This window comes from Malurus melanocephalus, unplaced genomic scaffold (assembly GCF_030028575.1).
Source record: "Malurus melanocephalus ecotype Western Australia unplaced genomic scaffold, MMel_1.1 scaffold_590, whole genome shotgun sequence".
Classification (NCBI taxonomy): Eukaryota; Metazoa; Chordata; class Aves; order Passeriformes; family Maluridae; genus Malurus; species Malurus melanocephalus.
This window is the reverse complement of record NW_026623822.1, coordinates 321,379-337,029: the sequence shown is the minus strand read 5'-3', so window position 1 is coordinate 337,029 and position 15,651 is coordinate 321,379. Positions and strand designations below refer to the sequence as shown.

General features: G+C 40.0%; 3 protein-coding genes across 3 annotated transcripts in view; all 3 read right to left on the bottom strand.

Annotated features, from left to right (window-relative positions):
- Positions 1–925, bottom strand: part of LOC130583470 (arylacetamide deacetylase-like 4) — a 4,891-nt gene extending 3,966 nt beyond the window's left edge. Inside the window, exon 1 of the mRNA XM_057382858.1 lies at positions 675–925. Within this exon, the coding sequence (XP_057238841.1) occupies positions 675–851 (177 nt within the window). The 5' untranslated portion in view covers positions 852–925. The remainder of the gene's footprint in view (positions 1–674) is intronic.
- A 930-nt stretch (positions 926–1,855) lies between these two features.
- Positions 1,856–6,682, bottom strand: LOC130583474 (arylacetamide deacetylase-like 3). Its single transcript, XM_057382863.1, has 4 exons — positions 6,427–6,682; positions 4,076–4,292; positions 3,637–3,700; positions 1,856–2,879 (listed from the first exon to the last, which is right to left on the bottom strand). Exons 1-4 carry the CDS (start codon positions 6,601–6,603, stop codon positions 2,105–2,107), a joined length of 1,233 nt encoding a protein of 410 aa, XP_057238846.1. The 5' UTR covers positions 6,604–6,682; the 3' UTR covers positions 1,856–2,104.
- A 1,138-nt stretch (positions 6,683–7,820) lies between these two features.
- Positions 7,821–13,783, bottom strand: LOC130583482 (arylacetamide deacetylase-like 4). Its single transcript, XM_057382873.1, has 4 exons — positions 13,505–13,783; positions 12,906–13,122; positions 9,964–10,027; positions 7,821–9,616 (listed from the first exon to the last, which is right to left on the bottom strand). The coding sequence occupies exons 1-4, from the start codon at positions 13,685–13,687 to the stop codon at positions 8,842–8,844; spliced, it is 1,239 nt and encodes a 412-aa protein (XP_057238856.1). The 5' UTR covers positions 13,688–13,783; the 3' UTR covers positions 7,821–8,841.
- Between the last annotated feature and the right edge of the window lie 1,868 nt (positions 13,784–15,651).

The window sequence follows — 15,651 nt, the reverse complement described above, 5'->3', positions numbered from 1 at the left end:
TGAGGGGAGACCGATGAGGGGCCACTGGTGGAGGACGACTGGCAAGCGGGCACCTGGAGAAGTAAAACTGTTGAAGGGCACCTGGGGAAGGGCGGTTGGTGAGGAACACCCAGTGAAGGGGCACCTGCTGAGGGGCAGTTGATGAGGGGCCTCCTGGTGAGTGAAGGACAATTCGTGAAGGGTCACCTGGTGATATGGCACTTGTCAATGCTCCCAAGTGACTCATCCCTCTAAAGTTTTGGGGTTTATGGTTTTATCTTCTTAAAAAGCACCCAGTCTTCCATTACTGGTGCTTCCATTACCCAACCTTCCATGTTACTGGAAAGCACCAAGAATGGCCTAAAAAACATCATGTGTGCTTAGCTACAGTGGAAATCAAAGCAGTCTCACTTCTTATAAATATTTAATTTAAAATTCAGTTAGGGAAGCTCAGCTGATAAAGCTTGGGCTCTTATGGTTGACTTAATCCCTACRTAATAGGGAAAATCTGGCTGAAACTCTACCTGAGGTCTAACAGAAATGATTTTCCAAAAACTGTTCTCTGAAGTCAGCCCCTCAAAAAGAAAAGCTATCATTTAACCCTTGATGCAGGCAGCAGGATTCTGGTATTTACACATACAACAAAAATAACATCTGTTAGCATTTCTGGCAGAAGTCATGGCAGAGTTACTCACCAGGGTAGATGAAACGATCAAAAGAGCAACAATAATTCGAAGTCTTCCAGGATTGTTCACTTCAGGAGGGATGCTACAATTGGCAAACTCAGTTTGAATTGTTCTTCTGATTGCTAATATGAATGAAGCAACGAAAATCACCAGCAGTATTACTGGCAGTAGATAAAAATAAGCCATTTCACGTATCCAGAAGTGATGTGTCTTCACACCTATTTGTGATTTGGCTGTCTGAGGTAACAGTAAGCCCTAGAGCGGTCCCAGCTGCAAGAGATCTCTCAGGTGTTGCTCACTTTAAAGTCTTTGGACATGTTGGGCAACGTGCCACTAGTTATCACATTGGAGAAGAATCAATGTGTTTAATTTCCTGTTTATCTTTRTGATAATTGTGTGACTGATAAAGGGTCTGGTATTGAATATGGAATTCTTCCTGAATGAAATTCTAGTCCGTGATGGAGAGCCAGTGAACATGGAGATTAAATTGCAGCTGATCTGCAGTCACAACATTTGCTTCCTGCCATGTGGGCATGCTTTACATGGTTTGGAATACATACTTTAACAAGGACATTTAGAAAATAAAATGGGAACTAACACGTGAGGGGTATGTGGAGTGGAAGATAAGTAACATGCAAAAGTAAATGGATCAGTCTTATTTTGTTGTTAGGTTATTTCAGACTTGAAGCACCCTAGGYTAGACCAGGTGTCCCTGCCCATGGCAGTGGTTTGGAATAAGATGAGCTTTAGTGTTCCTTCCAACCCAAACCATTCTGTGATTTTAGGATTCTATTCAAGCACAAGAAAGAGCTTTTCAGCATACCCATATGTTTGATAAACACAGGAAAACGCTTAAAGCATTTTCCCCATTGTAATTTAAACAAAGCTGTCAATAGAGTATTTCTGTTGGGGACAGTTGYAGTTCTAACTGTCAAGTTAACTAAYRTGACTTCCTTTTTTTGAGTCTAAATTACCAGTTATCCAGCCCACAGACATCTTCTGATTGTTGACTGGGAATCTTAAACTCAGGTGCTACGTTTAGCAGAGAGCGCAGGCTGTGCATTATAGCACTGAAGTGTCAGTGTCTTTCTCCTTTGCCAAAACACCATTTCTAGGAAAAATGAAACCATTGATTATAATTGAATGAAATAGATCAGACCAGATGTTGGCTTAAAATTTTACTGTATCTTTTATATGTACTGAGAGAGTAGCAAGTGTCTAGTCCAAACTGATGATTAAAATAGGCAGACTGAATGGACAACTTCAAACAGCAGTAAAAAAAAAMCATTCATAGTATTTTTGAAATATCTTTTACAGTGATCACACTGGCTTARTTTCTTATTAACAAATTGCTCTATCTAAACTTCCTGTATGGAATTTAGAAGCATAAAAGACTGCAGAAATCTATCAGTTCTTACAGAAACGAAGAAAAATGTTCACTATAAGCTTCTTAAAAAATTCACAATATGATCAAGACCCCTTTTTCCAGCTGGAAATGGCAGCCACTCACTATTCAATGCGTTTATGATTCCATGGAATCCATCCTCAAGGTGGTACCAGGTCACTSGAACCCCRTTGTCCTCCAGCCTCTTCTTGTACAACAAGCCATCGTCCCGCAGCACATCATATTCACAGGTCAGGATGAAAGATTCTGGCAGCTGCTGAATAACTGTGTCTTCAGCCAGCAGTGGGCASAGGGTGGGCTCACAGAATCTYTTCATTTTCTCAAAAACTTCAGTTGTACAGTCAAGTAGCACAYGTGGTTTGTAGCCTCTGACCTTAAATTCCTCAGGGATATTATTKGGATTCACCCACTTCCTATAATTTAATTTAATATCTACAGGAATATGGGCACCTTCCAAGACCTCCTCCAGATTTATTGCATTTCCATTTAGATACTGCAACACATAGAAAGCAGCACGTTCCCGGAATAACAGAGGGACTCGCTGATTTTGTTGATAGGATGGCAAATTGAAGTCCAGKGCCTGAAGGCCTGGGTAGATGAGGATCTGAGCACGGAGTTTGGGCTGCTCTGAGCTGCCTGCCAGGGTCTGGCTCACAGCAGCTGCCAGGTTGCCCCCAGCGCTGTCCCCACAGACAATGACCCGGGCAGGATCCACGCCGTAGAGCTCCAGGTGCTGCAGGAAGTGCTGGGTGGCGTTCAGACAGTCTTCATAGGCAGCGGGGTATTTGTGTTCAGGGGCTAAACGGTACCTGGGATGCAGAGAGACAAGTGGAAGAGAAGGAAATACTAGTTTTAAGTGTATTGATACACTGGTTCCTGCAGCTAGGAATACCCTGATGTCTGCAGAATTTTCACTGTCTCCATRGGATTATCAATAATAAGATGTGAGTAATTTGAGAGAGAAGTTTGTTTTGYTATGATCTCATCTGTTTATGATGTCTGTTTGGTCTTTAACAACACAATACTCAGTGGCCAACTGTATATTGGTTTTGTTGGTACAATCATTTAGTTACTTTCCGCTTCAGTTTATTCATGGATTGGACAGAAAAGACAATACTTCTGGTTTATGTCTCTGTTACATATAGTTGTTATATATCCTCATAAATTGAATCATTATGCCAGTATTTTAATAATGTATATGCTTGCCATTGCACTTCTCTAAGCATCAAGCAGGCTTTCCCTGAGTATGTGTTAAGGAGAYCATATAGCTTACTATCTATTTACTATCGGTTTTGAGTTTGGAATTTGAAAACATTGATTCAAAACTTCATTTTCCARCTGGATATCATGAAGTATGTTTTGTGATGTAATCACAGTGAAAACAGGCAGTGAAAACAGCCCAAGTGAGTCTTCAGCAGCTCCAAACAGCAGCAGAATGTATTTGTAAATCAGACACTTGAGAAGTCCCGCAGAGACATTTCTCTGAGGAAGGCCCTTGCTATGACTGGGGRGACAGGAGGCAACTATAGCAAATAATCCCCAAAACTTGCATGAGGAAAGACTCACCCCACAGACACAACCACGGATTCACTTTCTCTGGCGATAAAGCGGCACAGCTTTTCRTGGGTCTCTGAAAGATATTTGGTGGGGTTTGGGTTTGGGTTAGGGTGCATTTTCTCTTCAGAGATGTTGTCTATTGGAGAAGTCAAAAACTTGCAGGAAGAAAATACTCTCTACTTTTCTCTGCTGCTTTCTACACAGCTCCCCAGTTCTTTTGTACCCCCCATCTTCCTATTTCAGTATTTCTTCCCCTTATATCACTGTCCTTTAAGAAAAATCATGTGATCCACAGCAGATGCTTTCTTCCAGCAGCAAGAATTATGATATTGAACCTGTAGTTATATTCAAAGTTTGCARCTACTACAGATCAAGAAACARCTTTGCTRTTTATGCAGTATGTATTTCCTTAWCTAAACTAGAATATTTTTTCTGTTAGGTATCTTACCAAGACTTCCAAATACCCATCCTCCTCCRTGAAAAAACATAACTCCTCTTCTTTGGCTGGCAGGGGGAGCCTTAGGCTGGTAAATCCTTACAGGCACTTTCTCAAAGCACAGATCCTTGATGAAGAGCTTCGGGTCCGCCCCCAGAGTCTTTCTGCCTTGCATGTACCGGACAAAGCTCACCTGAGTGCAGATGCCAATGTTTTCCAAAATCTTTCCCTGTTCAAAGGCAAAGAGAACAGAAAGCTCACTCAAGAGATCCTGTATTTTCCAAAGGAAAGGAACTGTGTGGATAGCAAACTCACAGTGCCTAAGTCATGTATTTCAGGGCAGTCATAAAGTAAGAGAGTAATTGTACAGGTATAGGAAAACTGAACAAGTAGCAGCAGCATCAGGAGAGGTTATGAGAGTCACATGAACCAGAGAACAGAACCCCAAACMATGCAGCATTAACAAACTGGGGTAACAGATCCCTCTGCTTCCTCAGCAAGTCCTTTACCTAACATTGAAAGCAAGTTTGGTTTTCACTGGTTATTCTATCTTTGTCCCCCTGGAAGATGGGAAAACATAGTAAAAGATGAGCATTCTGGTGTTGATTTTTATGGTACAGACACTTGCTCAAAATAGAGTTGACTGAATTAAGAATATATTTGATAATTGGTTTTTGATCCATCTCCTAAGTCCCACCAATGTGGGACTTGTGCCATGCCCTGACAAGAAGATCCTGTGATATTTAGTAGGAATAAACCTCTATTCCTTCTCTGTGCCATAGGGATATTCATGCTAAGCAGCAGAAAATGAATACAAATCAGACCTATGTTTGCATAAAAAATAAAAAAGGCAGAGCCTCTGCTTTAAAATGCATTGGTCAGCTATCCCAACCAGTACTTCAGTCCTTAGGAACATTTGGATCWAGTTCATAATATTGAGGATTCTGTTATGAATATTTATTAGACAGCCACATTTGCATGGATTGTCAATAGCGTTYGTGACACTTGATAAATTTGTCTATGAAAGGCCTTTTCTTCAGCAGTTACAGGTATTTATAACATACTGCATGCCTGATCTTGAGGAAAGATTTATTGAAGAAACTAAAACATTTTGCAATATACTGATTTTGTTACAGAAACTAGTCTTAGTGTCTCCAGTTGTATACAAACATAAACAATTAAAACAATTTATTATTTTGTATTTGCTATTCTCCAAGCAGGAATGGAACAATACAAAGAATAYTTTAACTTTTACATTCAACTTGTTTGTTTTCTTTTGCCCCATGTTGTTTACATTGCAGCATACAATGCAGCTGTTTCATGGTACTAGTGGGCAGTGGATTGATGATAAAAAGAGAACTGGCTTTTCCAGCTGCTTAAGTGRTGTAATCTCATTCTAATTACAACTTCTGTGCAGCCAAAGTATGAAAACATGTGTCTAGAATTCCACTATGATCTAGAGTATTTCTGACAGAGAAGTTTTTTCTCTTTTTTTTTCCTTTTTACATTTTAAATAGTTTGTCTCTCTTTTACAGGTATTCCATTAAATTAATTTATTAAATATATTCACAATCTCTGTTATCTGCCATCTAAGACCATATCTTATCAGAGCATCTCTACACCTATCATTACATAGAAATCCCCATGATTCAGTGAGCTCYGCTGTCAGCAGAGCTCACCAGATGTTGGGTGCTGCCCTTGGAGACTGGTTACCTTCCCACACTTTTCAGGCTGGTTCACCTGCAGAAATTGGGCTGGCCAGGGCCCCTCATTCCCATCAGAAAAACCTGTTTAGTTGCTGCAGGGTTACATAAATGTACTTTGGGCAGAGGAATTCCTTCAGCTCCTCTTGGGCAATGTTAACCTAATTTTGTCATTCGTGTGACAGAAACACTCCCTTCCCAAGGCCAATTCTGAAATGTTCGGTTTCTCATTTTATATTCAAAATAAATACATAACTCCTTATCCCCAAGCCCAAGAAAAAACTTGAAAGCACAGCCCAAAGACATCTGGTATAGTCTGAACCCAGAATGGAAATAGAAATGATCCAACATGGATAAACATAATCAAATCATTACTAGGTCAGCTCGAGCCAGGGCAGAAGCACAGTCAGACTTTCACACACTTGTGTTAACACAGCATTTAGGTACTGCCGAAAATAGAGCTGGGCAGGARTTGATTGGAGCAGTGCAGAGTGCAAAAGTTTCTTTAGCAACRCTCAACTACGTAAAACATGCAGCATGTCAGCAATGCCCTGCTCTCCTCTCTGSAACATAATTCCATGCAGGCTTCTAGCATTGTAGTAAGTTTAAAATCTAAAGGTTCACTGTTCTTCCCCCAGAAATTATACCAGGTTCACTTACCACCACAGCTGTGCATATTAAAATTATATGAATGAYTCGGAGCTTTGCAGGCTGGTTCACTCCAGGAGGAATTTTTGAGTTGGAAAAATCAAAATTAATTGCCCCCATGATCAGCAATATAAATCCAGCAAGAAAACCAGCTAAGAATAACACCAGCACTGTGAGTACAGCTGCCATTTCGCTGAACTGCAGTGATCTGTCTTTGATTYGACTTTCCAAGATATATTGGGCCTGTTACTTCCTGATTCTTTGTTCGTCCTCCTGTTCTTTGTTTGCTCCAGTAAAAAACTCTCAACTCCCTTTTACAAATACATTAGCAGGTATCTTTCCCTCTACCACTTTCTTTCCCCCCCCACTTCTATTATTTCACAAAAGATAAGTTGGTCAAAGTCCTTGATTTGTTAGCAGCATTTTGGAATTTTTGCAAGAAATCAGTGCTTAGCTGGGARAAGAGTGTTATGAATGAACTGCATTAGTATTAAATTATTTGGAGGTGGAAAATGGACAGAGAGCATTTGTGTGCTCTGAGTTTGTGACACTATAAAAGTCCCATCTGCAGAATTTCCTCCGGAGTGGGAACCTGCATGTGTTGATTGTCACTCAAAAGGGCCAAAGGGACTGTCACCAGTGCTCTTTGAAAAGGTGCACTTAGAAAATTCTGTCATTACYCAAATCTCAGCTCTTTTTAGTATTTGTGTTTCTTCTAACAGAAGCACGTGCTTTAAAAAAGCCACAGGAGGCTGACTTAGGTTCATGATCAAGGTGAACTTGTTGCAGGTAATCTTCAGTAACTGTGTGTAACAAGTACAGCATAAAATGACTTAAGATAGCCAGTGATTAAAGAGTTTCAGATCAAATGGCTGTATCATGTTCTTGCTGAGGAGTAGGATTGTGCTAATGTGGAGAAGGTGTACTTTAAATTATGCARATAAATTAATTGTGAATATAAGCCTGGAACTCTTCAAACAACTAGGATGTGAGAACWTTTAAATTGCAAATTCACAGGGAAAAGAAAGAGGTAAAAATCTAACCTTATTAGGTAACAGTGGGGGAGAGTTGAGGGTTTTTTCATTTGGTGTTTTTTGTTTTTGTTATTGTCAGCAATGTCAAATTATGAGTGATGGGGGAAAGTGCCATGTCATTTTAGTTAGAAAATTTTATTAAAAATTAATTTCATATTGTTTTTCTAGTGACAAGTTGGGTGTTTTTAATAGGGCAAATGGTCATCATAAAATACTCTGAAGCAGAAGGAAATCTTGTTGTTAAAATCAGCAAAAGCCCAGATTTGAAAAAAAAAATAGTCCATCCAGTGGTGTTTGTAGACTTTCAGTATTGTATTGTGTTTTCACAGTTACATTCCCCCTACCACATGTGCTTGTATCCAGTTGTTTGGTAAGTTAATTACTGTGCACAGCACAGATGTGACCAGGTAGAATTAGCAAGACTGTRTTCTYTGTGTGCCTGTGTTGTGTCATTCTTTTCACCACGGCGATTCAGTCAATTTATCAGTCAATATGTGTTTAGGAAATGTCACTCTCACTCTTATAACAGAAGTAATTGCAGTGCTCATTTTTATTTTTTGTTGTTGAAAGCATCACAGAATCACCACATCATTACAGTGATAATATAAATTGTGCTTCTCTGCCTTCATTACATGATTTTCTGAACTTCTTCAACACAGCAGAACAGGTAGCCTTGAGCATAAGATAATCTTGAAAATAAACAAAGGCTACAGAAAATTCTCGCCTCTGAACTTCCCTAACATGGACACACTCACTGAAGTTCAGGGATTCCAGTTTGAGAATGGAGTTCCAAAATGAAGCATTTCTCAGATCCCAAACAAAATCAAACCCRTGCTAGTTGCAGTTTAGGATTTCTGCTCCAGACAGGAACCTTCCTTTTAACTTCCCTATTTCTCGAGCAGTGTGGTCTAGTACAGACTAGAAATTAAATTCATGGCTGCAATTTCAGTGTCTGCTGTAAGACTTCATAGAAGCTGAGTTCTCCATCTGATACCATCAATAGCTCCTGTCTGTCATAAGGAACCAAGCAGACCTCACTTCTTGTCTTCGGTATTTCTGGGCAGATTCAAGGAAGATTCTTCTCTCTTGGCTTCAGTGTGTGCCAGCCATGCAAAGATACTGGAATTGGTATAGTTTTGGTGATAAGGGATGTGCTAGGTGCCTTGCCTTTGCATCTCAATCTTACTGGTGTGTTATTACAACAGTATTTTGTGGAATGGTGGCACTTTAAATAATCCTAAATTTGTTTGAGAGTCACTACAGAAGCAGAAATCAGAAACTATAAAATRCAGGCAAAATCCAAACTATAAATCAGAAATGTTTACATTCCTTGCCAAGTATAAATTAATCAAAGATGACTACATGACTTGCACTTTTCTTTTGAAAAACACTTCTATAAACTGTTTATATAATTCACAATACCATCCATTATCTTATTTGCAGATAAAAAGGAAAAAAYCCCATAGCCAAAAAAGGCTAAAATTCCATGGAAGCCATTCTCAGAATGATACCAGGTCACTTGAACACCATTGTCCTCTAGTCTCTTCTTGTATAACAGACCATCATCCCTCAACACATCAAACTCACACGTCACAATGTAGGCCTCAGGGAGCTGGCAAATAATGGAATCTTCAGTTAAAAGTGGGGAAAATGTTGTTGCTAAAATTTCTTTGACAGCTTCATGGACTTCAGGTTTATACGGTGTGGGTTTCAGTGGTACGTAGCCTCTAATCTTAAATTCATCAGGAATAAGGTCAGCGCTTACCCATTTTTTATACTTGTGTCTCATACTCACAGGAACATGGCAGTTTTGTAGAACATCTTTCCAAACTGTGGGTTTTCTGTTAAGGTAACGAAAACAGAAGTAGATAACTGTCTTCCGGGGCAGCATGGGGACAAAAGCRTTCTGCTGGTAGGAGGGCAAATGGAAATCCAGCCCCTGGAGTCCTGGGTAAAGCAGCACCTGAGCACGTACTTTTGGCAGATCTCTGTCATTCAGCAGTATTTGACAAATAACTGTAGCAAAATTGGCTCCACAGCTGTCACCACTAATGATGATGAGACCAGGATCCACATGATACTCTTCTAAATTCCTCATGAAGTATAAGGTGGCACTGAGACAGTCAAAATATTGCCCTGGGTAGGGGTGTTCAGGAGACAGACGGTACCTGAAATRCCAAAGACTGATTATTGTCAGTGGAGTTATAAACATTCCATTTGTGTTGTTAGCAGTCGCTGAGGTAGACTATGCATTTGCTATGTAGRCCTTTTTCCTTAATTTTAAGGATTATATTTGTGTTTAACTAGTGTAGATTGGAAAGCCAAACTTACGATGCTACAGCTACCCATATTTTAGAATATTTTGCCTCTAAGCACATTTCTAAATAAAATTAAAGGTTTTAGTGAAAAATAGGGATGCTATCTAAAATAGTTAATATTTTCAGCATATTTTTCGGAAGAGTTTCAACTGAGAGCTGAGTTCCTATAAATACTTCTRTGGAAAAATAGCACTTACCCAACAGACACAACCACYGAGTTGCATTTTTCGGCCATGTGGCGGCATACCCTTTCAAAGGCTCCTAAAGAGAAAGTTTATCAGAAATTATGATTTGAAAATCAAATATCCTTTTGAAATGAAAATATATATCCCTGAACATACGCTGTGTGGAAAGCACTGCAGCATGAGACCAATGAGGAGCTTGTGCTATGAAATGTGATCTTTACATGTTAGCAYGCTTTTTGTTGGTCAGTGGCTCTCAGGGCATCACACAGGCATATAAGAATGGTGATACCAGGGTAGCCCAGAAATCTCTCTGGGCTGTCTCACAGCTCACCTGGTGGCCAACAAAAGGTGTCGAAGGAGAGCATAAGCTGAGGACCAACATAGAGGAATGTGGAGCATCCAGGAATGTGAGGCTGAGGGCACTCCTGTGAGACAGAAGCTGTTTTTATACATAAAGCCCTTGATTAATATTTCTTCTCTGAACTACCCAAACCATTTCTTAAGGCCATGATTTTAACCTTAACCCTAACAGGTTTGTTACAATAGCAGGGAGGAGTTGTCTCGCTTACAAAGGTGAGAAGAGCCGTTTCTGTTTGCTCCTTTTGTACTTGGCATTCACTGCTTCCACTTGGTGACATTGACTCTTGTACTAAGAAATGGTGGGTAAGTCTTTCCCCATTTAACTTCTCTTGCTTCTCATGATTTTGTAGTCACTTAGTGTGTCTTTGTGCGTCTTTTGYAGCCTGAAGAGGCATAGTCAAGTACTTACTGTCTGCACAAAAGCACTTTTCTCACCTAGGCAGCCTCTTGAAGTCTTTCCAGTACTGCTCWATTGTTTTTGAGGAGTGGGAATCAGAACTATAAGCACAATACTGTATTTAGATACACCATGGATTTATTACAGTGGCATGAAGAAGTTTTCTGTTGTGTCTTTCCTTCCCTACTAACAGTTCCTAGTATTTTGTTTGCTTTTTGACTGCTACTGTGCACTATGTCAGTAGTACAACATTTTCAGGCAACTTCCTACCATAATCCTAAGATCTCCTTCCTTCAAGACCTTCTTTTCTGCTCCTGCTTGGAGTCCATTGCTTCATTTATAWAGTCAGGATGCTCTGTTCATCTGTTTGACTTCTCTACATGCCATTTCACCTGCCATTTCATTGTCTGATCCTTTGCCATTTTATTGTCTGATCCTTTGCTGTCATAGAGACATTCTGCAGTTTTTCAGCCATCCACTTATGACCTTCAAAGGACTTAGTACCACATCAGCTTGCAYCATCTTTTCCGTGTTTGAATAAATTGATTAACACTGATCCCAGCACAGATACYCTTATGGGAATCTCACAGGAGCTTCCCATAACCCATATTTTTTTTCTGCCTTTTAGTCAGTTTTTATCCAAATGGAAGACCTTCCCTCCTSTGTCATGGATGTAGCCTACTTAAGAGACTCTTCTGGAAATCAGAGTGGGTTTTATCAACTTTGTCCCCTTTATTCATCTATTTGCTGACTTAAAAAAATTAAATTGATCACATGYGATAAAGAGTAATTGATCACACRTGATRAAGAGTAGGTTTAGATTAGATATTAGGAAGAAATTCTTCCCTGTGAGGGTGGTGAGAYCCTGGCACAGGATGTCTAGAGAAGCTGTGGCTGCCCCATCCCTGGAAATGTCCAGGGCCAGGTAGGACAGGGCTTGGAGCAACCTGGGATAGCAGACGGTGTCCCTGCCATTGGTAGAGGGATTTGGATGAGACTTAAGGTCCCTTCCCACCCAAACCATTCAATGATTCTGGGATTTGTGAAGCGTGACATCCATTTGAGRAATAAGTCATAGCTGTCTGTCCACTGATTCTCATCTTCATTATGTCTTAGGCTAATTTGCTGGCTCAGGCTTCCTAGGCTGGAGATTCCCCAAGYCCTTGTGAAAGCTTGTCATCGTGTTGGTTGCTTTCCTGTTAGCAAATACTAACAGGAATTGAAGCCAAAGGTCAGGTCCCACTTTCTGTGTACAGGTATGGCTGTCACATTAAGCCATGTCATGTGAACAAAGAATCATTGTGCAACTTGTGGTTTCTTCCAGTGAAAGAAATTCACCTGTCACTTAGATCCCAGTTTCATCTCTGGAGTCCTCACTGGTACCCAGACTGGCTCTAGAAGTGAGCCTGACACTCCACCCAGACTCCTGTGCTCTGACTACAGCAGGTTAGATTATTTGTGCCCCAGTGCAGAGGCAACCCCACAACACTGGGAGTTACATTACTGGGATATCCTGCATGGGGCTGAAGGATGCCAGGAAACTCAAGTCTGCCCAGTATAGTGCCTACCTACCCTTTGAAACAGTAAAGGATTCAAACTCCTCAAATTGTCCTGTCTAACCCCTGGAATGAAGTCCAGATTTCCATGTTAAGGGCCTTGGATTGCAGAGGAAACTCAGAACCTTGGTTGCTCAGGAGATCCAGAGTAATCAGGAGGTTGAACTCCCGGCTACTGAGACAAGGGTTGTCTCCCTTTCTGGAAAAGAAATCAAGTATCCTRTGCCATGTGACCACAAGAATCAAACTTCCCCAAATTGCTCACTGATTTTCTCTATTTTCTGCCATTTGGATTCCTTGTTTGTGTGAATGGGAATTTATTTAGGGTTTTTTTAATGTATTCTTTAAATTCCTTCTTGGACTCACATTGTATCTTTTGTGTAAGATAGAGTTGTCTTAACAGAGCAGAGTCCCTCACTGAGAGCTGAGAGCAGGGTGAGGAATTTCTGGATCACAGRTCTCTAGCCTGAAGGAAGCAAAGATGAGACTCCCCTTAACACAAATACTTTCCAGTTAGCACTGCGATTTCAAAGACTGGTGATACTGGGAAGGACAGGGCAGACATTGACTGACATGTGTCTGAAGGCAAAAATATGATGGTTTGGATTTGACTTGAAAAATAAAACTTGTCCCTTTCTTACTAATGCTCCCAAATGTGCCAGCGCCTCCGTGAAAATACAGAATTCCTCTTCTTTTGCCAGTGGGTGGGCTTTTGGGCTGATAAATCCTCAGTGGTACCTCATCAACTGTGAGATCTTTGATAAGCAGTTTGGATTCTCTCCATGGGGGTATCCCATCGAATACTGCTCTCATTATGGTTAAATCATTGCAGATCCCCAGCTTCTCCAAAATCTTTCCCTGTTGAAAAGAAAGAATTTGGAAGGAGAGGAGTAATGTAGGCTTGTTCCTGAACAGACAGCATTATTCCATGTTCATGCAGTTTAATGTACAGGATACATCTAGATACTTGTTTTAAATTTTCGTGTGAAACATCACGTGAAACATTCCCCAGCATGAAGTGGCTGTAGTTTGACTGAAAAACCTAAAGAAGCTCTTAGGATTAGTCATATGAATTTTATAAGTTAATTTAAGATGTTTTGGGTTCATATATCAATGCTTCAGGCTTCAGGAGCATGAAATTGCTTCTTTCTTTTTATTTTTTTTCTCCTTAAGCCATTATCCTCCAGCTCCCAAATGCCCAAGCAAAAGTGAAACCCCCAGGTTAAGAAATTTAACTTACCGCGACTATGGTTGTAATCATCAAGGAGTGGAAAAAACGAAGCTTTAGAGGTTGCTCAATTCCAGGTGGTAGTTCTGAGGTGAAAAAATCATACAATGCACACCACCAAAACAGTGCAGGTATTATAACAGGAGACATAAAAAACATTGCTATAATTGCTAAACTTTTATAAATGGATGCCATTTCACTTTACTGGCGGTAAATGCTAAAAACCTATGCTGTGTTAAGCCTTGTTTTCAAGGGCATCCGAGGTGTCTTCACAGAAGACTGAGTGCTCACTTCACATGCAGAAATTAAATGTTTATTATAATGTTGCAATGCAAGGTATTGCAATTTTCTCCACCCTTCTTTTGCTAATGATACTATTGGCAACGCTTCTTTGCGCTTTCTTTGTACCCTTTACAAAAGGTGGGATTCAAAGTGTGGAATTGATTCACACTATGAGCTTGTCACTGACAAGGAGAAGCAACTATTCAGAGGGGCCCTATTTTGAAGACTGTCTGCTTGGTTTGTTGTGGATTCGTTTTGAATGGACATTTCTGTTGCAGTGTTAAATTTTAGTGAATTGCAGCTATTTGCATTGTCATCAAGGTGTATATGTACTTCTCTGAGAGGAAAATACTCAAATCCACATTTTTAAATAAACTTTCATAGGGGAATGCACAGACACATTCATGCTTTAACTTTGGTTTAAATAAGAGTTCATTTGCTCCGTGTTTAAAATTGGTACAAGCCTTAATGTAGACAGATGTCTCTCTAGACACATGGTGGTGTGTTTGTAGATTCAAGCTCCTGTTGTTTCTGGTAAAGGTCTTTACKAACTAACCCTCAGAGTTTCATACTCACTGCAATTCATGTTTGCAGTTCAGTGTAGAAGCATTATCAATACATGTGTATTGGTGAGGGATGGTAGCAGTAGATGGCAGTTGTTTGGAAAAATAATTTTTCTGGTTTGAGTTCTTCATACTAGAATTACGTTTTCTACATGATTTYAAATTTACAGCTCCCAAAACCTTTTTTTGTGTTTTGGCTTTAAAGTGGAATTCCAGTTTGAAAACTGAATTAGTCCTTAGCTTCCTTAGCACAGTATTTTAAACAATGCTGACAGCTGATTTGCACAACGTTGGCTTGTGAAGGTAAGTATGTGTGGGATGAAACAAGGTCATAATTTCRCACCAAGGTTTGTGAAATCGGCGGGTATTCAGGGCCTTTTCTGTGCTGAGAATGGCYGATTTGGGGCCTTCCACAGAGCACAGATTTAGCATCTGGGTAGTTAAAATGTCAGACTGTAGAGTGTTTTAGCCAAACGCAGATGCTCATGGCCAGTGCTCAGCCTGTCCTAAATTCATCAGGTGCTCTCCACGGGGCTCTGCAGCACAGCTGGGGCAGCCCAGCACTGCTTGTGATTATTGCTTGTAGAAATGGTTCCTCTGTAGTGTGATATTACAGCACAGCCTGTGAGGGTTGTTAACTTGTAACTTGTTTTGTCATATATTCCTGTAAGAATATTCCTTGTTTTGTCATATATTCCTGTAAGAACAGCACAGTTTTACTAAGTTCTTATTTGTGATGTCTATGCCATCAGTCCAAATATCCTGAATTAAGTTCCCATCTGGTGATCAGCTTCAAATATTGTATTTCAGCATCCTTGATGATTTCTTATATTTGAATCATCWGAGAAGGCAATTTCTGTGCTTTCAAAAGAACCTTAAATCAATAACAACAAATTCCTAAAGCTCCTTCAGTGGCAGWAAATGAAGTAAATGAAACTTTTAAAGGTGATCAAAGGCAACTAAACACCTGCTTATTTGTGTGATCAGTTCAGATTATGAAAGCCTCATACCAAAGAGCACGTTTGTCTGCTGTTAGCTCTATGAGCTCTTGCTGACACAGTGTTAGCACAAGACTTTTCTTCTCCTATTCAGTGAGTCAATACTTAATCACCTTTAATCAAAACCAAAACACCTCACACATGCCACCTCTGTTTTGAAACCTTGATGGATTTGATAGACTGGAAGGAGTACTGCTTTACTGTCTKTTTATTTTAAAATAAATTTTTAAAAGTASAGTTTGAGGTTTTTGTTTTTTGATACAATGACCTGGCAATTGTCTTCACTGAGAATCTGTTGTACACTCATGACAGTCTC